General features: G+C 43.7%; 1 protein-coding gene and 1 pseudogene across 17 annotated transcripts in view; both read left to right on the top strand.

Moving 5' to 3' along the window:
- Positions 1 to 21,656, top strand: part of LOC119887775 — an 878,746-nt pseudogene that overhangs the window by 77,721 nt on the left and 779,369 nt on the right.
- Positions 21,162 to 21,656, top strand: part of LOC119897058 (target of Nesh-SH3-like) — a 30,032-nt gene continuing 29,537 nt past the window's right edge. For 3 of the 17 annotated variants that reach the window (XM_038710930.1, XM_038711087.1, XM_038710786.1), the window contains exon 1: positions 21,165 to 21,527. In XM_038710930.1, the coding sequence (XP_038566858.1) occupies positions 21,437 to 21,527 (91 nt within the window). In that variant the 5' untranslated portion in view covers positions 21,165 to 21,436. Of the gene's footprint in view, positions 21,528 to 21,656 lie in introns of all 17 variants that reach the window. The other 14 variants (XM_038711425.1, XM_038711507.1, XM_038711343.1 and 11 more) reach the window with 12 other exon arrangements.

Below are 21,656 nucleotides of genomic sequence, written 5' to 3'. Positions count from 1 at the left end.
TACTCCACCACATCTCAGAGGGACATATTGTTCTTTTATCTGATGATCCTACGGGGGATTAATAACGGTATATCTCATTTAATCTAGCAGACTCAGATTAATACAACATGGAATCCACTAATAACTGATGACATATAATAATGACATAATTTTATAAATGCTAATACTTAAGTAATGCGTTACAGTACTCAGATTACTTACTCGTTGTAATACTAAGGTGTTCCTTCGGTTCCTTCGATTGGTACCAAAATCAAATAAATATTAAAGGTGCATGCAGTGTTGGACTGTCCCTCAAAGTGTGACATGCGTCTGGGCTTGCTGTGCAAGGGGTGGACGACAGCACCTGCTAATTATACGTTATGTCCCAATATGTAGTAAGTAAGTAAGTATCGATCGCAATGTGAAAATTTCATGTAAATGAAATCAGGATTATCACACAGGGCTCACTTCCTGTTGCCAGTAGGTGGTTGGAGTTCGAGTATCTGAAGTGAAATTAGAACAACTTCCGGTTTCAATGCAAATCATCAATTTTGAAGCCACGCCACGGACAAGCCCATCGACGAAAACTCACAGATCGCTCAACTTTTCCCCATCAAAGCCTTCAGATTGCACAGCAAAAATTTTAAGTCGATCCAATAAATTCTCTAGAAGGAGTCTGTTAAAGTATGGAACTTGTAAATCGCCAAAATTTAACAATAAATTCAAAATGGCCGACTTCCTGTTGGGTTTAGGGCATCGCTCCCTGGGGCTTTGTTGTAGGTGTGGACATGATACATCTGCTACAAACATTTCATACATATAGGTGAAAAATGACCTTGGGGATCCAAAACCGTATTGCACGTAAATTTCGTATTTGCACGTAATCAGCTCCTGCTGCTCCCGGGTCAGTTTCTCCGTCTACTGCTGCAGAGCTTCTTCAGTCTTTGTGTTGCTCTGCAGGTGTGTTTTCAGTCTCTGTCTAACAGGCCTGCAGCTTAGTTTTGATGGTTCATTCATGAATAAAAAAAAAGCAAAAACAAACTTCCAGCTCCTGAAACGTGGCGATCTGCAGTTTCTTGGTGACAGTAAGTGGAACGTCTGGAGATTTAAGAAGTTCAGGCCCTGAGCTTTCAGGCCCTGAGCTTTCAGGCCCTGAGCTTTCAGTCACTGATCGTGGTCCTGCTGGCTTCGTCCCGATGAAATCTCTCTGTAAATGTTTATTTCCGTAGTGAAGGAGATGTTTCCACAGTCTGCTGTTAGTAAAGTTTTGAAGCTCTGGTTTGCATCAAACATGTGAAAAGCTGAGACTCCGTCAGGTTTCTATTTTTGGCTTTTTCCTGACTGGTTTTGTTTTGGAGGAAAAGCCTCGCTGCAGGTTCTGGACTGGTTCTCATTTATTTCCTTCTCTCTGAGCGGCCATGTTTGACAGAGTTAATGATGTACCGATGATGCACGGCCACCACTTCTTCCTCTTAGCTGAATGAAACCTTCCTGTTTTAGTCTCGTTCAGGAGGACGGAGAGCTCGGACTGAAAGACAAAGAGGAAACATGTAAACTGCTTTCCTCCACTGCGACAGAGCAAAGACAACAAAATCTTTATACTACAAAAATTCTTCATAACTTCGTAACATTTATTTCAGGACACTCCTCTAAATAAAATATATCACATTAATGTTTTCCAAACATGTGCGTTTATATATAGGATATATTTAAAGAAAAACTCCCCCCGATGTCAGGAAGCACAAAGAGATGAGTGAGCGGGATGGTCTGGTGGTCTGATGTTTCTGTCATGGCCTTGTTCAGTAATTGAACATTTTGAATGGTTCCCAAGCTTGATAAAAATGGAGGATTTCTTTTTCAGCCCTCTTTATCCCCAAAAACTCCCTCCAGCATTTGGACGTATGTGAGTTTGAGAGGGGATCAGGTCCGCTGGCTCACCTCTAATTCAGACTCTGGTCTGGAGGCTCTGAGAGGACGAGACCACAAACCCTCTGGATCTGTCGGATCTGCGGTCTGAGGGCCGTAATGACTTGAGGAAATCCAGTAATGTAAACTGATGTTTAGCTGCTGAAGGGTTGGACCACGCTCCAAAAAGAAATAAATCATGGGTACTTTATGTTCCTGCTGATCAGTATGGAACGTTTCCAAGAGCTGAGCTGCAACACGAAGCAAAGAAAAAAACGGAACGGTTCTTTAGTTTCATGTTTGTCTTCTGGAGTCACACTGGGAATCCCCAGGAACCCTGAAGAAACTGACCGCCAAACACTGACTCAGATCCAGTTCACGTCAAACAGGAAGTGAAATCCTCCAACAAGAGCAAATACCAACAGAAAGAGTCCAGCATGAGAGGAAAACCTCAACCTGAGTCATACGAACACAAACTGACGAGCGTTTAGTTTCTCTTTGACTCCTTCACTGTTCTTTGGTTCTACTTTCATTTTCTGCCTCATCGTTTAACAAGTTTACTGTAATCCTAGGTCTCAAGAAAACCACCAGGATCACCATATATATACCATATCTAACCAACCGAACAACCACCAACTACTGACGCCCTCTGACTGTCCAGAACACCGTAGCAGCCAACGGCTAAAGCTCCAGCAACTGCCCACCTGCAAACGGCCCAACAAGAACTTACCAGCCACCACAGTCCACAAATGAATCTGTTCATCTTTAGATTTCAAGTTATTGTAATACAATTATTACCAAACTTTTATAAAAGGTACAAAACAGTCTTGAATGATATGTATTAATTCTTCATCTATTTTGTACCAAGTTCGTTAACAAGTAAATTTCATCTCTTCAGTATTTTCCATGTGAAAGTTCTACTGTTCTTTTTAAAACTCTACATATTGAATCAAATATCAACCGTTTAACACACATTTTCTAAAAACGGCCTGTTTCCTGTACGCTAAGTCATTTTCCGAACCGGAACGGTTCTTTAGTTCCATGTTTGTCTTCTGGAGTCACACTGGGAATCCCCAGGAACCCTGAAGAAACTGACCGCCAAACACTGACTCAGATCCAGTTCACGTCAAACAGGAAGTGAAATCCTCCAACAAGAGCAAATACCAACAGAAAGAGTCCAGCATGAGAGGAAAACCTCAACCTGAGTCATACGAACACAAACTGACGAGCGTTTAGTTTCTCTTTGACTCCTTCACTGTTCTTTGGTTCTACTTTCATTTTCTGCCTCATCGTTTAACAGGTTTACTGGACAGAGCGCAGAGCTGCGTTTGTTCAGCAGGGTGAACTGCAGAAGAACATTATTTAAAGATAGATTTAAGTATCATTATTAGTACTTTGCAAGTACAAGTCATTTTCCTCGCCTTCGAAGCCGTTACATCATCATGACTTTACACACAGGTTCTTATAGCGAGACATTTACAGATGAATATCTTTTAGCATTCTTATTTTAGGAGTCATTTTAGGGTCCGTCACACATATGCGTGGTATATTTTGAATAAATCCATGAAAAATTTGGTTTGTTATCAGAATTAAACCAATTAAATCCATCTGACTCTTATCAATGAGCTGAAAAATGGATTTCTGTGATATTAAAAAGAGCACATATTTAATGAGGAATAGCTCATTTGCACAGAAATCATTTGAAAACATAAAAAAATGTATTTAATAAAAAGCTTCTATGTATGTTTAGTCTCAGCTTGTAAAGTTTCATTGTGATATGAGTAAAGTTTGGGAAAAGCAACCTAAAACACCGAGCAGCCGCCTGACTCTGAGTATCTGGGTACAGTAACACCTCAGCATCCCATTGGTTGAAGCCTGAAACTGAGAAACATCTCAAACACAGCCTGGCTCTGCTGCTTTGTGTCTGTCGTGTCTTGGACCGGCTGAGTGGAGGAAACCTCTCTCAGACTTCACAGCGGTGAACTCATCAGTGTGCTGCACGGCTGAGACGTCGTGAGGAAAAAACTTTTCTTCCCTCAGAAACCTGGATGTCAAGTTAGAAGTTAATTAAGTTCAGAGGGTTTGAAGTTTAGATTTAAAAGAGAAAACAGGCATTTTTATTGCTGTTTTGTTCTTTTTTAGACTTTGGAACATCAAAAACACAGAATTTCTTTGTTTTAGACTTTAACATGTAAGCTGATATGGTTACAGACGGAGTTTGAACTTTGACTTTTTAATGGTCTAAAACTGTGAAAAAGAACTACATTGAGAAAATTAAGCATTTTATTTGCATTATTAGAACATCCAAACATCAACATCACAAGAAAAAAGGATTCAAACCAAAATGTGAAAAGTTACAGTCAGGTCGTTTGCCTCTCTTTCACCTTTTTACAGAGCTCGTTTGAGTTTTAATTGACGGCGAGTTGAACACCTTTCAATAACCTTTACTGAGGAAGTTATTAAAGTCGACATTTCCTCTCGACAGGCTGCCAGCGGCGAGCAGGGCGTCCCTTCCAGACTTTTATTTTGGAGACAGAGGAGACAAAGCTGAGCAGGAAGACAAAATAAAAGCACCGGGAGTTTATTTTCATTCGTCTGATCTTTTTATTTGACTGATTCTGATTGGGCGACAGATATCAGCTGACCTCGTCCTCTGCCTTGACCCCGAGAACCGAGCCGGTCCAGGATCCGAGACGAGCCAAAAACATTATTACATAAACTCTGTGAGTGCTTCATGAGGACTGACCTCAGATCAGATTTCATGGACTGAAGCTGCCACATATGATTGAAACTTGATTTCTGTTTCTGGGTTTCTTCCCATCATGCACTTTTGTTCTCCTGATTATCTTTAAAAGCTGATTTTTGTTCATCGCTTCTCTCTGACCTTCTTCTCCTTCTTCCCATTTTCCATTTTCCTCCCATCCTTTCTTCCTTAGTCTCTCCCACTTTTCTTCTCTTCATTATTTCTACTTTCATGCAGTTCTTCTTTCCTTCCTTTGTTTGCTGCTTTGCTTTGTCTCTTCTCTATTTCATTCCCTCTTTCCTTTCTTCCTTCCCTCCTTTGTCTTTTTTCCCTCTCTCTTTCTGTCTTTCTTTCTTTCTTCTGTCTCCTTTCTTTTGTTTTATACTTTCCTCAATTCCCTCTTCACTTCCTTTGTCCCTCTCCTCGGTTCCTTGGTCCTTCCTGTCGTCCCTTCGTCATTAGACGAGTTCGACCTTTGACCTTTTATGGCTCCACTGGAACCTGAAAGTCTTAAATTCTTTCACAGCTCGGTGTCCAGCAGATCTGACAGTTTGATCCTGCGTTAGTGATGCATTCTGGGACGCTGTTATCGTCTCCGTCGCTTGCGTAACTCCAGCGAGGAATCGTGGCAAAGTGACGAGCGTCGTCTTCATCGCCTTTCTTTCCACCTGGTAGTCCGGTGTTTCCTAAAGCTTTTTTTTTTTTTGCTTGTGCTTTATTTCCCACAATGCTTGGCTACGGTTTGGAAATCGTTACCATGGAGACGACGGGCACCGTTATGTAACCTCATACTGAGCTGGAGCTTCATTGACAGGAAATGACATCATCGCTGGATCAGAAGACATTTTACAGGTGAGTAACTCGGTAATTATGATCTAGGTTTCAGAACTACAGTTCCCATCATGCTTTGAGATGAACAGGAAGTAAGATGTGTCACTGTGATACTTCCTGGTGTTTGAAGGTTAGAGTTAATTAGTGAGTGAGAAAAGCCTCTCAGCTCCGAACTCTGCGCTTCATTCAGGAGGAATGAATTTCACGGCTGCTGCTCGACGTCCTTCAGCTCACCGAGGCGGAGCGAACGCTGAATTATGAGCAGAGGTTTGTTTGAAACACACTTTGCTTTCTGAGTGTTGCAGTTAGGTCACTCTGCGCTGGACGCCTGCTCGACCGGGATGACAAATAGCAGGAAAATCCCTGCAGCTGCCTTCTGCAGCCTCAGGCCGGGCAGAGGGGGGTTCCTACATTTCCCAGAATGCCTAAAAGAGCGAGTAACCTCCTCTTCTAAGATCTAAACCTGTCATGGATCATTTTGAAACTTCTGGTTGTGGCATCTCCTCGTCCGTGATTGGCCCGTTTATCACCAGAAGCAGAAGACAAAGAGTGAATGTTGGAAAGACCAGCTTTTGTTTTCTGGTGACAGATGGATGGACACCAAAAAATCATTTTAATTATAACCTTCCCATGTCCCAGAAAAACAGTTGGGAGCGGAAGACAAATTCTACCCACAGTTAATTAATGGATCTCAGAGCCATTCGTTATTTAATGAACGATGACAGAAGCGCTCACCCTGAACACAAGGCCGACCTCCAGCCGTCTTTGAAGTGAGTCAGACGGCAGAGGATCCAGATGAGCTCTGCTTGGTGGCTTTATTAAAGCCAGGCCGAGTGTCGCAGCAGCCGGCGGCAGGTGGCTCGCACATGGACGACGTGCTGACAATCAGAGGATCATTAATACTCTTTCCTCCCTGCTGTCAGGGCCCCGGGGCTCTGACAGCTCTTAACCTTGGCCCCCATCAGACGTCCCTGACGCGGAGCGAGGATGATGGCTGCTAATGACGGGGTGATCTTTGGGAGTTTAGCAGAGGCCTCGTTGCATCCTTCTGTCTGAAACCAATAGGAGGAGTCTGGTGTCGGTGATCGTATTGACAACAACAGTTCATCAGTTCCATCAACATGAGGACGAACAGAAGGTTGAAATAAACAATACGGATCAAAGAATATTCCAGGAGAAGATGCAGATGCAGTTAGGATGCTGACCTGCGGGCTGATGTAACGCTTGTCACAGATGGCTTTATTAAAGTGGACCATGTTCGCTTCTGATACTGAGCAGAAAGTAAACCTGCAGTTGAACCTTGTGGGCTGAGGTTCTGGTCCTGGATGTAGTTTTGGGGCCTGTCTGCGGCTTCATGGCGTCTAATTGCCATCAGGACGCTTTGCCTCTCTGCACGTACGTGAGCTGGCCGCACAAAGACGCTGAAACCCGACTGGGAGCCAGCTCTGTGATAAGGCTCGATCATTTCCAGGAGGAGGAAGGTGAGCGGGGCGAGTCGGAGCGCTTGGCTGAAGGTTCGTCTCTAAAACAAAACCAGAAGGAGAACCGCAGAGCTGAGCTGAGGTGCACGATGGTTAGGCAGGTGCCTCTTTGAACAGTTATCTTAGTGCGACTGGAAAGTCTCTGGACTTGGCCGAATGAGGGTTTAATGGGAAACACAGTCCTCAGTGAGAACAAGTGCCCCTCTGATAGTTCCCCTCCTGGTCTGGATTCAGACTCCGCCGGCTTTCCTGTCAGAGGCGGTTAGCTTCGGTTGCGTAACGGCTTCGCGGGTCTTGAAACGGTGAAGTGTGTTTTTTTTCTCCTTCTTCGATTTCATCTAATGGGAGGCAGATTGTGTTTCAGCTGCAGTGAAAAGCAGAAATCAGGGATTGAATAACCGTTTGACGTCACTTCAAACTGCAGCTCGAGTGAACAGGTGACGCCTGGACCGTCTGAGCCTGTCAGGAGCTGTAAGGAAGACGACCGCAGAGTTCGCAGGTCACAGCTTCAGTTTCTTTAACTGCCTCCAGTATCAGATCAGTGACAGAAGCTGGCTGCTATTATCTGCCATAAATAACGAACCCGCTCGAGCCACAGATGCCATAAAAACTCTGTTGTGTTTTGAGTTTGGACATAAAAGAAAATGCACGTCTGGATCCTTCTCCTTAACAACAGAGCAGACTGAAGGCCGTGAGAAGCAGCTGGATGTTTATGGAGATGCAGGTTGGTCTCCCCGTGCCTGCTTTTTGAAGGTGAACATAAAGGTCGGAACCACATTTCATCGCAAACCATCCAAAAGTTGTTGACGTGTTTCCATCTGGACCACAGACCGAGAGTTGTAGCACTCGAGACCGGTCTTAAGACCACTTTTTGATGGTCTTGGTCTTGTCTTGGACTCGGACTTTGAGGACTCAGGATTTCATTTCAAGACCGGTCAAGACCGTAACTTTGGGAACATCAATAAATTGCTTTTGCATTGTTAACATCTTAACGTTGATTGGATGTAAAACGTTTTGCTTCAAATGCAGCGAATAACCCTAATTAAAAATGTGTTGTTCCCCGTTAACGACTGTCCCCCCCTCCCCTCGATGGTCAGCATGGAAAAGGAAAGAAAGTGTTTGTATGTGGGAATGTGGATCTTTCAGATCAATTTGAGTACCTGTGATCTTGTTCCACCTTTTATCCTGTTTCATGTAATGTGGGGAACTGGTCTTGGTCTCAATCTCAATCTTTCAGTCCCTAAAAGTCTTGGTATTTAGGGACTGAGATAAACTCTGGTCTTGGTCTTGACTTGGTCTCGGTTTGGCCGGTCTTGACTACAACGCTACCTTGAGCCACGCTGCTAACAAATAACTATTTTAACTTTAAATTTCAGCCTAATCAATAATTCTTATCTTTCCTCCAGAGCCTAGCATGCTAACCCTCTAAACTAAGGTGGTTAGCACTGACTGTGTCCCTTTTACCTACTTCTCAGTATTTCTAAGCAAGTTTTAAATCAACATCTTCACAAAAACAAAGACCGTTGAATTCAACTTTGATGTCTGCTGACACACCAGTTCCTGCAGTTAGCTGTAAAAGACAGGATGCTTTTTGCATTTAGTATTAGTACTGTAAGCAGTTGGTATGATTTGAGCTGAAATAGCTACAGTCTGAAAGCTGCTTTCAGTAGAAAATGAGAGCATGAAAGCAGCAGTCTAATGTTCTTCTACTGCACGACGATCACGTCGAGTTATCAGATAGATTTTGGTTCATTGCTAAGAAAACATCTTGCAGAGATGTGAAACTTGCTGCAGGGAGACAATAACAGCCGGTTTGTTTTGCTCTAACGCAGCTGTGAGTTTTCTTTCTTGTTGGAACGTTCAAGGACTCTAAACAAATCCAGCAGGACTGAAAAATAATGAAATGTCTCTGGTGTTTTGGGGGATTTCCTTCAATTCTATTCTTATTCATGCCGTTCAGCAGCAGCTGAAGAGGAGGATTATTTTGGTGCTCGCTCCTCTCCGGGCCTCACAGAGCTTTTCTTCTTGTAAGCTGGCATGGAAAATAAGCCATCCTCTTCTCCACTCTACTTTCCAAACCTGAGACGTTCCAAGTGGGGAGCTGACGTGGTGGCGTTCGGCCCGCACAGGCGACATCTGCAAACACTTTCCAAATCTCTGCACCAGCTGAGCAGCAGGAGGACGTTTCTGATGAGTCTGTTCTCTCGGTCGCTCTCCGCTGTGCCCTGATGCATCATCCATCTTCAGAAGCGTTCAGTAAAGATTCACTGGGTGAAACGTGTTGAATCCACCTGAAAATGTGTTGCCAGAAAGGTTTTATAAAATAAAAATGAATAATAAAAATAACTAAGAGTCATTTAGCTGGCGCTTCTATCCAAAGTGACTTACTACTGCTGTATATGTCAGAGGAGCAACTCTGAGGATACCTCTGGAGCGACGAGGGGTGAAGTGTCTTGCTCAGGGACACATTAGTGGATATGTTGCAGTGGGAATCGAACGTGGGGGTTCCGCATTAAAGGCATGCAGGGAGGTGCGCAAAAGGTGAACTCACCTGAAGAGTTCCTCAAAATATCACGATTCTGCTTAAGGTCTGGTTCCAGACCTTTCTGCTATTTGAGATTAAAAGATGGAGGCCTCAAACAGGCGGCTGTAGTGCCCGTTAATCGGAAGGTTGGCGGTTCAATCCCCGGCTCCTCCTGGCTGCATGTCGAAGTGTCCTTGGGTAAGACAGTGAACCCCGAATTGACCCAGGTAGCTGTTCTGCCAGTGTGTGAATGTGTGTGAATGCAGATGAAGTGTGAAGCGCTTTTACACACTGGTCAAAAAGACTAGAAAGGCGCTATCCTCTGAAAAAAACTCTGAAAAAGGCAACCTTATCTTAGACAGCAGAGGTTACAGCTGATGGAAGGGGGGGGGGTGCTCACTAAGTGTTGTTAAACTTTATTACAGGTTTGCTGTAGTGGAAACCGAGTTGTCTTGAAATGGGGAACCTCAAGAACACGTTGAGTGTTTCTGAAAGGCCAAAGAAGGATTGCATTGAGTTCCAGATGCTCGTGGGACAGAGGCTAGACGAGACGTCGGGACTTCCCCATGTTAAATTTAGATTTTGGATTTCAAAACCAAGTCATAACAAATGATAAAGTTTGATGTGATCAAGAAAAGATGCAGAAACACATTCAGGCTTCCTGACATGGTTCGAATCACGGGGGGATTGGGGGGGTCCGACACAAGTTAATGTCAGCAGTCAGCTATCTAGCTGTACGTAACTTCAGAGCTTCGTAATTAGCATTTCTTTTACTGAAAATGAGCTATGTGATGTTAGCTAGCTGATAGCAACATATCATTTCATCACCACTGTCCATATTTTATCTAATTGTCAGCTAACACCGGTGTTTAGGCCTGAGTGGTGAAATAGAGGAGTAGCTAGTGTAGAGATACATTTTGAGTTCATTATTTAATTTTTTACAATGAGCAGCCATTTGTGTCACTCTGGAATTCAGGAGTTTTACCTGCCCAGATAGATCAAACCCAGGTTTGTTATTTCAAATGTATTCAGTTTCAGTTTTATTTATGCGGCACTAATTCATAACAAAAGTCCTCTCATTCCCCTTTTCATATAGAGCAGGGAAGAGATCCAACAATTCCCCAACAATGTCTGACTCGTGCTTTATTGAACCCAGATTACACTGCATCCACAGGCACATGAGCAAGAGGAAAGGAGATATTTGCTAAAAAAAAAAGAGTTGAAACTTGAAATGATAAGAATTAGGAATCAGAGATGATAATGCAGACTGGAGTCTTTGGTTCTGGTTCAGGTTGGTGTGGGTCTGATTTCTGCCAGTTTTCTCTAGAATACTTGGTGACCTGTGACTGCAGAAGTTGTTGTGTGGTACGGGGCCCCCATCAACTGGTGGAATGAGTTAGATTACAGACTGATGACAGTAGTTAAATAAGCCAGGATACTGTAAGCGTAGTTCACTGTCGCACGTACTTGCGGTGTACAGGGTTTCCTTTATGACCTTGAAAAAAGTTGACCCCCCCGGTTGTCATTGTATAATTCACACCCTGCTTCCTGCTAACCCTGCGGTCTAAATATTGATATATACTGATCAGCCATCACATTCTGAGCCCTGACAGGTGAAGGGAATAACACTGATGATCTCGTTGCCATGGCAGCGGTCAGTGGGTGGGATCTATTAGGCAGCAGGTGAACATTGTGTCCTCCAACCTGATGTGTTAGAAGCAGGACGACTGGACTCCGAGACGGCAGCTCTTGTGGGGTTTTCCGCTCTGCAGGGGTCAGTACCTATCAAACGTGGTCCATGGAAGGAAGAGTGGTGAACCAGGGTCATTAATGCACATGAGGAGTGAAGGCTGGCCCACGTGGTCCAATCAAAGACGAGCTACTGTAGGTCAAATAGCTGAAAAAAATGAATGCTGGTTCTGATAGAGAGGGATCACCATTTGTTGTGCAGGCAGTGTGATTCTTTAAGCAATGTTCGGCTGGGAAACCTTGGCTCCTGCTATTCATGTGGATGTTCCTGTGACAGGTACCACCTACCTAAGCATTGTTGCAGGCCATCTACACCCACTCATGGAAACGGTATTCCCTGATGGCCAGATACCACAGCACACCTTCAGAGGTCTAATGGAGTCCGTGTCTCGATGGGTCAGGGCTGTTTTGGCGGGAAAAGACAAACCCACACAATATTAGGCAGGTGGTCATAATGTTATGGCCGACCGGTGTACATTGGCTGTATCATTAGACCATTGATGCTTTTAGGACTCCCCAAACGTGTCGTACCGGCGAAAGAATTCATCGTGTGCTGATCATTTTTTGCAAAGTTGATGTTTAGAAAGACGAAATTTTCGAAGGCCCAGTTCTGGATTTTGATTATCCAGACCTTTTTTTCCCATCCATCCATCCATCCATCCATCCATCCATCCATCGTCACCCGCTTATCCTGCGTACAGGGTCGCAGGGACTTTTTTTGGGAAGTTTTATTTATGTTTTCAGAACTCAAATGAGATCCTTTCTGCAACAGTAAGAGGAATTCATCTTTGACCTTGTGGACTTTTTGGTCCGTTGGTCTCGGGCTGCAGATTGAGGCGATAAAACAAAGAGATGAGAACGAGTCGACAGTGAAGCAGAAACCTTTACAACCCTCTGTACATCCATAACAGCGAAAACACAAAGTAGAGCTGATTTATTGCTCCATAAGAGCCGAACATGGGGTCAGAGGTCTGCTCCTCCTCACCGGAGCCCACATTTAGAAAGACAGCGTTCGTGTCTTTACACAGAAGAAGGAAATAAAACTTCTCTCTCCAGTCACCACATCCATTAAAACCTTGTTTAAATACTTTGACGGCTGGACTGTGGCTGACATCAGGCATCCAGGTTCCCGTATAACTGTATATGTTTCAGCTTCCAGAAGAATCTGTGTAATTACACAATCCATTTTTCAAACAATATTTGCAACCTGGAAACTGGTGATAAGTTTACCAACCTTCAGAAGAAGGTATGTTATTTTTTTAGCACAGTAATTGAATAAAAAACAAGATTAGTCAATCGGCTCAGTTGGAAACAAACCAACAGTTTCTCCAGATGATCTAAACCACTTTATTTGGAAGTGATCCCACCTGAATCGTCTGTAATAATCCCTCATGGCACAGGAAAATATAAGTACCGTAAATCATAGCTGGATGTTTACAACAGAGAGCTTGGTTGGTAATTGTCACCATTCATCTTCCAAATAAGTTTGGTTAACCTCAAAAACCGACTCATCTACAGCTCGAAGAGTTGTTGTCATCATTTCCCCGGCCTCCTTGCCAGTTTCCCAGCGGCCCCTGAACGCCGCACAGACCGGGACTAAAGAACTCTTTGTGTTTTTAACTTTCCTCTTTCTGTCTCGTCTGCCATCATCTGAAGCCCTGGACCCTCCCCACAGGAATCTGAGCTGCTGGCTCCACACGTGTCTCTGGGAATCCGTTTGGAAAGAAACACCAAACCATCGCTCTGGTAATTACCTGATTACCCAGCACCCACCTGACAGCCGGAGGAGCCGGCTGGAAGGTGAGACTTCCTGTCAGTTAAGTCATGGAATGAAATGAAAGTGGCGTTAGCTTTGCTGCGCCTCAAAAGGAACAGGTGGAAAACTGAAAGGTCACAGTTTGGAGATGATTTAGCTGCCGATGGCGCAATAAACATGTTAAAGAAACAGATGGATATTAGTTTCATCTACAGTATCTCCCAAAAGTGAGTCCACCCCTCACATTTTTGTAAATATCTGGTTATATCTTTTCATGTGACAACACTAAAGAAATGAAACTTTACTATAATGTAAAGTAGTGAGTGTGCAGCTTGTATAACTAAAGAGGTAAATTTGCTGTCCCCTCAAAATAACACACATCACACAGCCATTAATGTCTAAACCGCTGGCAACAAAAGTGAGTTACTGTATGTGCGTGTATGTTCAGCTTAGGTTAGCACAAAGATTGGAAGTAGGGTCTGTTTATTATTTATTCATGAGCTAACAACGAGCTAAAAACCTAAAATGAAAACAGTCATTGGACTATGTGTGTGCAGTCGGTATGATGAAGTACAGAATATAAATCATGTTGTAGTTGCACTCTAATGGACATTTCAGTCTGCAGTCTGGTACTGAACTTTGTGTAGCTAAAATGTTTTACCAGCATAAAGACTGGAAGCATGTTGGAGAACTGCTAGCGAGTTTAAAACTTAATGTTATACATTTTAATGTTATGGCAACTACAAACACTTTGTAGCCAGATAATATTGTTAACATTTCCTTCATTGTGGTACTTATATTTAGCTAACCAGTGTAATAGCAGAACATGTTTAGCCTAGCTTAGCATGAAGGAACTGCGGTAAAATGCTAGCCAGTGTAGCAATAAAACAGCTAGCCTAATCAACATGTGTTTAGTAGTATATAAAACTGATGACTGTTTGTCACTAGGTAATATTATTGTAGCTAAATATAGCTAACATATTCAACGTTATTTGTAGCAACACAGTAGTATACCAGGAGGTGTTTAGCCTAGCGTAGCATAATCTGGAAGCAGAGGGAAATGGCAAAAATCCTGTCTGATATACATATTTTTATTATTTTAGCTAACAACCTATCCTTTTCATCTGAGGATCTGGTTTTGTTGCCACTAAAACCACAATTAATTATTTTTCTTTTCAATACACAAGATACAACATGTAATCAGACAGTTTTAGAGTTGTTCCAAAAAAAAAGGAAAAAGGACTTCAAACTGCCAAATGGAGTCCAGATGAAGCAAATCAGTCAGGGGTCATTAAAAGGATCAATTTAATGGGTCTTTTCACATTAATAACTCTGTAAACTGCACAAACGGCACTAAAAATCTCTTAATTATTGTTGTCTCCATATTTCAAACAATGAGAAATCCCCTAAAACCCCCTCTTACATTTATTATGTATAATTAATCCTGATTTAATGGAAAAATTAAGGAGATTTATGCCGCAAGGTAATGTGCTCTTGTATATATTTATTGTTGAGCGTAAAACAAGGTTTCTGTGCTTGTTTTTATCTTTTCTGTCTTCGCCGTGCTGCACAGGCCTGAGGGCAGACAAAGGCAGCTTTGTAACATTTTTCAGAGTGATGGAGGTTATATAAGCGTTGCTGGGTTTTCTCCTCCTGGCCTCAGCGTTCATCACCGTGATGCTGTGCAGGTGGCCCGTGGGCTCTGGCACGCCGGATAAACGGCGGCGCTCTGGCAAGGAAAGACGTCTGATTGGTTTAAGAGCTCCCTGTTCCTGGGAACATCTGGGCCTATCAGCTGAGGACGGAGATACAGACTCGGGCGTTTACAGTCTTTTATGCAAACATTTGAAATAATTTTCTCTTTACAGTGAGTAAAATGTTCAGCCTAATCAATAATGTTTTCACTGTTCCATCAGAGAGAAATATTCTCGCTTTACACAGCTGAAACTCACATTCTGCCTGAATCACTGTGGATTCACTGATCTCGATTTAGAAACTGTTTTTACAGTGAACACTCCGCAGCTCAGATCACTTAAAGGAAATCTGATGATTTCAAGGTGCGGTGACTCTACAAAAATATTTTACATCAGAAACTTTGAAATTCAATCTCTTGGCCAAATGAGATGAAAATCAAACAAAAAGAATAGATTAGATTAGAATAGATTTTTGTGAGTGGACATATAAACAGGATTTCAACCTGTTGTGCAGCGAAGTCCAATGTTGGGACAGGTTTTACACCAGTATGGGCGACAAGCCAGATGGGAACTTGAGCATCTACAACAGCTGGGCAAACTCTGTGTGCAGGAGGAGTGTGAGCCTGCAGCCAGTCAGACTCACTGAGTTATGACCTTTTAAATATATCATGCTGCTGTATCGCCTTCTCCTGTCCAATGAGGGAGCTTTTTTTGCCGTTGTGGCAGTTTGTATCAAGAAGCTGACGCTAAACTTCATCCAGCGTCAGGTTTTTTCGGGCTTCTTCCACTATGTGCATGTTATGTTATTTATGTTGGTGAATTTACTTAAAATTCTCCTCTTTTTAGATATTTATGTTCCAGTTGAGCATCTATTTCTAAGCATATTACCTTTGTGATTTAAATTGTATTGTTTATTGTGTTTCTCTCTTTGCTGAATCAGAAATAAGTTCTTTAGTCTGAATCTGAGACAAAGAGTGAGTCTTTTATTGTGAAGGCCTGTGTGTTTTATTGTGAAGGGCGGCAGTAAAGGTCATGAGTCGGAGTGAAGAGCTGGCAGCCTTCGGCCTGCAGAGACGCTGGAAACAAACTGCTGCTGGCGCTCAAATAAAGCTGCATTGTTTCAGCGTGTTCTCGCTGAAGGAGGAAAAATGCTGCTGGAGGTGTGAACGTTTGTGCTTTTTATCCCGCTGGGCCGCTGAAAGTAGTAATCACCTCTCTGACTTCTCTGCCTGTTTTAGCTTCCTGTGAACCAGTGAAGTGACCTGACAGAGTCTCCATGTTCGGGGCTGAATTTCCATGACTGGAAATTGTTGATCTGTTGTGAGCAGTGTCGGACAAGTTACTTCCAAAAAAGAGTAATTAGTTATTTTACAATATTACTGTCTCTGAATTGTAATGCTTTACACAACGTTTGCGTAACTTTTAAGTTCCTTTCACTGCAGTTTAGTGGGCGCATTATTCAGATAGTGAGATGTGCTTCACAGGGGGTTCTGCTGATGTGCAGATTGCAGTTAGTAGCAGGGGGGTTGTGGATGGGTGAAATGAATCTGCTGGGCAAACTCTGCAGGATGAAGAGACGGCAGCCTCTCTGATCAGGAAATCATTAAAGAAAAAACACATATATTTATTTACACATGATTCATGATCGTCAGTATCTTAGAGAACCTCCAGAATTTCACAGATCCTGTTTTCAGAGAAGCTCCCGTCTTAAGTGTAATTTATACTTCTGTGTCGAATCGCCTGACGTGCACCTCTTCAAAAATGTAACTACATGTCGAGTATAAATAAACCTTGTACGCACGTAGACCTGACGCAGGAGTATAAATCAGCTTTACTAAGAGGAGCCCGGCTCCCCCTGTAGTTTGCACCCTGCCTACGACCATCGAATTCCAGCAGCAGGAAATCTCCTTACTCTTTTACTTACAGAATTTGTTTTCTGGTGCAGACACTTTGCAGTGGTGGTCAATTATTAAAAAACAACAACACAACTTAATTTCGGGTAAAAATGTGCATTACTGAGATTGTAATGGGTGTAATATTACCAAAATGTTATTAGTAATGCGTTATATTACTACTTTGTAAAGCATTACTACCAACACTGGTTATGAGTTTATTGAACTGTTGTTTTTGCATATTGGGTACAGTTTTTCATCTGATGTCTGAGTTACTCAAAAGGTTCAGATCATCGTGGCAGTAATTAGCTTCCATTATAAACAGTTCACGTCTACGTCTGCACATCGGCTCAGAAAACAGAAGAGTAATTATTTCTCTGCCAGAGGTCACACCACCATTCATAGGAGGATCTCTGTGGATTTGTCATGAGGACATTTGTTCATTAATAAGGTACCACTTTCTGTTTAAGAGTGAGACCACACTGCTGTTTATTTTTAATCACGTCATAACTTTAAAGAAACATTAAGTTTTATTATTATCATTAGTAGTAGTATTAATAATAATAGTGGTTGTAATAGTCTCACATTTGTGTGTAAATGTATTTGTTTGCCGTTAAAGTTGAGCTTTAACGGTTGGCCGCAGGGGAACAGCACCTCGTTAGCCTAATTGGCAGTGTTAGCCTAGTTAGCCTAATTAGCCGAGTGCAGTGGGAGCGTTGCGCCTCGGGCCATGAGCATGGATCTGAGAGTCCTTAATTAGTCCGTGCCGGTCGAGCCTCGCCGCCGTTTGATGTGGGAGCGTTTAGGTTTTACAGGAGGAGGCGTGGAGCCGCTCTGCCGCTCGCCGGCAACAACAAGCTTTATGAACGCAGACATGAGGAGAAAAAAGAGGCCAAAGACAGACGAGAGGAGTGAAATTTCACAACCTGTGAGCAGCTCAAGTGTTGACTGTGGCGAGCGGCGTGCTGAAGCTTGTTGTTTGCAGCTGTCAGACTCTTTACTGCCAGTTTAAAGCTGCAACTTGTACACTTCAAAGCAACGAGAAGAAGATCTGATAGACAGTTTCTTCACTTCATGTGCGTCTTGTCTCTGGGTGATACTGTCTCAACAGGTACTTTAGTTTCTGCACACTGACATTCGTAGAGGACATTTGGATGTTTCCATTTTTGGCAAATGGGATCCGTCTCTCTGTTTCTTTTTTAATTGTCATTTATCATAAACACTGATTTATCTGCTATTAGCTGCTATCGGCCAATAATATCGCTACGCCGATTTATGGGTCGGGCTGTAGTTAAATGTTGTGGTTGCAGTACCACAGTTGACCACTGGGAGCATCCTGCAGCAGGACTACCTTTGATTGGCTCTTTCAGCTCTAACACTTGAGATTAGAGTTGTTCAGTTGATTGACAGGCAGCGCTTCGAGTACCAGGAATAAAGCTTCAGCTTCTCTCTCTTTCCTCACAGATTAGTTTCTCTGCGTTTTCCGTCGCGGGACACCTGATGAGCGTCTGTCATCGGTTTCCTCTTTCTGCAGTTGCAGCCCTGCTCTTTTGTCCTGTTGAGTAACACTGCTGTGAACCTGCATCAGCTGCTGTTTGGCAGCGCCGCACCTTCGCTCCGTCCTGTCGCATGTGAAGCCACGTGTTGGACCAACTGCATCCACAGGGTCCAGGTCCAGTGGTCGGGTTTTTTCCTTCAGCCGCCCGCCCCCTCCCCTTCTTCTTCATCTGTCTCCAACACGCTCCAACTCGGAGAAAACATGTCAGTGGTTTTGGCTGTGTGGCTGTTCCCAGCATGCACGTGTGAAGCGGGCGGATGTGTTGTGTTGCGGGCGGGGTTTGTGTGTGTGTGATGTTGTGGTGTTTCATTCTTCCCATCATGCCCTAGTCCAGAAACGGCGGGGCCATGGAGGATGCTCTGGTTTCACAAGCTTTTCCGTGAGCACGTGCAACAAACCTCAGTGACCCACACACACTGCTGCTTTGTGTGTGCGTGCGTTAATTGACATGTACAGTAATATGCTGGGTTTTTTGTGTAAAACTGTTAACATCTGCATTCCTTTCATTCCTGTCAGTCCAAACCTTAATTCTCCTCCTTATCGCTCACAGCTGCTGTTTGTCTTCAGCTGTCCAGTTTGAAGAAAAACTTTTACAATCAGATAAAAATTAAAGAATGTGGTTGTAATTATACACTTAGACATTCAATACATTAAAGGGCTGCAAAAACTCTATTATGATGTACGCGGTCTGGATAAGTGGACAAGAGACACACGACGACCACAAAGAGACGCATAACGACCACAAAGAGACACACAACGACCACAAAGAGACACACAACGACCACAAAGAGACTTATAACGACCACAAAGAGACACACAACGACCACAAAGAGACACACAACGACCACAAAGAGACTTATAACGACCACAAAGAGACACACAACGACCACAAAGAGACACACAACGACCACAAAGAGACTTATAACGACCACAAAGAGACACACAACGACCACAAAGAGACGCACAATGACCACAAAGAGACTTATAACGACCACAAAGAGACGCACAATGACCTCAAAGACACACACAACGACCACAAAAAGACACACAACGACCACAAAGAGACGCACAACGACCACAAAGAGACACACAACGACCACAAAGAGACGCACAACGACCACAAAGAGACGCACAATGACCACAAAGAGACACACAATGACCACAAAGAGACACACAACTACCACAAAGAGACGCACAACGACCACAAAGAGACGCACAACGACCACAAAGAGACTTATAACGACCACAAAGAGACGCACAATGACCTCAAAGAGACACACAACGACCACAAAGAGACTTATAACGACCACAAAGAGACGCACAACGACCACAAAGAGACACACAACGACCACAAAGAGACGCACAACGACCACAAAGAGACGCATAACGACCACAAAGAGACGCACAACGACCACAAAGAGACGCACAACGACCACAAAGAGACGCACAATGACCACAAAGAGACTTATAACGACCACAAAGAGACGCACAATGACCTCAAAGACACACACAACGACCACAAAGAGACACACAACGACCACAAAGAGACGCACAACGACCACAAAGAGACACACAACGACCACAAAGAGATGCACAACGACCACAAAGAGACGCATAACGACCACAAAGAGACGCACAACGACCACAAAGAGACACACAACGACCACAAAGAGACGCACAACGACCACAAAGAGACGCATAACGACCACAAAGAGACGCATAACTACGACAAAGAGACTTATAACGACCACAAAGAGACCCACAAAGAGACGCACAACGACCACAAAGAGACGCACAATGACCACAAAGAGACTTATAACGACCACAAAGAGATGCACAACGACCACAAAGAGATGCACAACGACCACAAAGACCACAAAGAGACGCACAACGACCACAAAGAGACGCACAACGACCACAAAGAGACGCACAACGACCACAAAGAGACGCACAACGACCACAAAGAGACGCATAATGACCACAAAGAGACACACAACGACCACAAAGAGACACACAACGACCACAAAGAGACACACAACGACCACAAAGAGACACACAACGACCACAAAGAGACTTATAACGACCACAAAGAGACACACAACGACCACAAAGAGACACACAACGACCACAAAGAGACTTATAACGACCACAAAGAGACACACAACGACCACAAAGAGACTTATAACGACCACAAAGAGACGCACAACGACCACAAAGAGACACACAACGACCACAAAGAGACGCATAACGACCACAAAGAGACGCACAACGACCACAAAGAGACGCACAACGACCACAAAGAGACGCACAACGACCACAAAGAGACGCACAACGACCACAAAGAGACTTATAACGACCACAAAGAGACTTATAACGACCACAACGACACACACAACGACCACAAAGAGACACACAACGACCACAAAGAGACGCACAACGACCACAAAGAGACGCACAACGACCACAAAGAGACACACAACGACCACAAAGAGACGCACAACGACCACAAAGAGACTTATAACGACCACAACGACACACACAACGACCACAAAGACACACAGAACAACAATGTTGTGTGTGAATGTAGTTGTGCTGTTGTCCTAAATACTACAGCGTCTAGGGCAGTCTAATTTGTGTCAGTTAGCAGGAGCCGTGTTCACAGGGACATAATGTGCTCACTGTTCCCCCAGAGATGTGTAGTATCCTGGTGTAAACCCTGAGAACAGGCTGTTGGAGGAACGACAGAGATCATCTCGTTATTTACAGAAGAATCTAACTGTGTTTTGATGATGTTCATGTTTGTGTTTACTGGTACAGTTTCTCTCGTGTTTCCCTCCACAGCACCGCTGGCAAACATCTGTATGACTCAATTATAAAGTGTCAAACAGCCAAACCCGACTGGAAAACAACACATTAAGAAAAGGGAGGAGAGCAGAGAGAGGAGGAGGAGGAGGAGGAGGAGGAGGAGGTGTACATGATGAAGAAAACAGAGAGAAAGCAGAGAAAAAACTCGTGTTTGAAGCCCAGAGAGAAAAAAGGTGGTAAGAAAGTGCAGCAGAGGGAGGAGGGAGTGTACAGTATGTGAGGTAGGTGTAGGTTGATGATGTCGTCCAGGCCACGCCCACCTGCAGAGGCTATAGATGCCGGTGTTTTGGGGGTCCACCTCTTCACATCGAGGACGTCCGACAGCTGAACAAGTCCTAAGACTGCAGGAAGAGAGACGCTTAGTGAAGTTGTCCAGCTCCTGGTCACTCCTCATCCTCCTAAACCTTCATCATCATCCTCTTCACCCTCGTCTTCTGGAAGCCGAAGCTTTGAGAGGTCATGCCGGGCATCGCTCTCCTCCTCCGGGTCCTCGTCCTGCTGCTGGGAGGGACGATTCTCCTCAACGGCATCCCTGCACCGAGGAGCAGAGGCAAGTGCACGGAAATAAACTCTGATTTACTCGCTGAAAGTAAAGAAATAATGTGGAATAAAAAAACAACAGGTGACATGAATGAGTCATCTAACAGGGTAATATGGGGAACACACATCGGTTCAAAAC

The sequence above is a fragment of the Micropterus salmoides genome, unplaced genomic scaffold (assembly GCF_014851395.1).
Source record: "Micropterus salmoides isolate LMB-PRFRI ecotype aquatic unplaced genomic scaffold, ASM1485139v1 Ms_hic_scaffold_1, whole genome shotgun sequence".
Taxonomy (NCBI): Eukaryota; Metazoa; Chordata; class Actinopteri; order Centrarchiformes; family Centrarchidae; genus Micropterus; species Micropterus salmoides.
The sequence above is the reverse complement of the archived record's forward strand: the minus strand, read 5'-3'. Positions and strand labels throughout refer to the sequence as shown.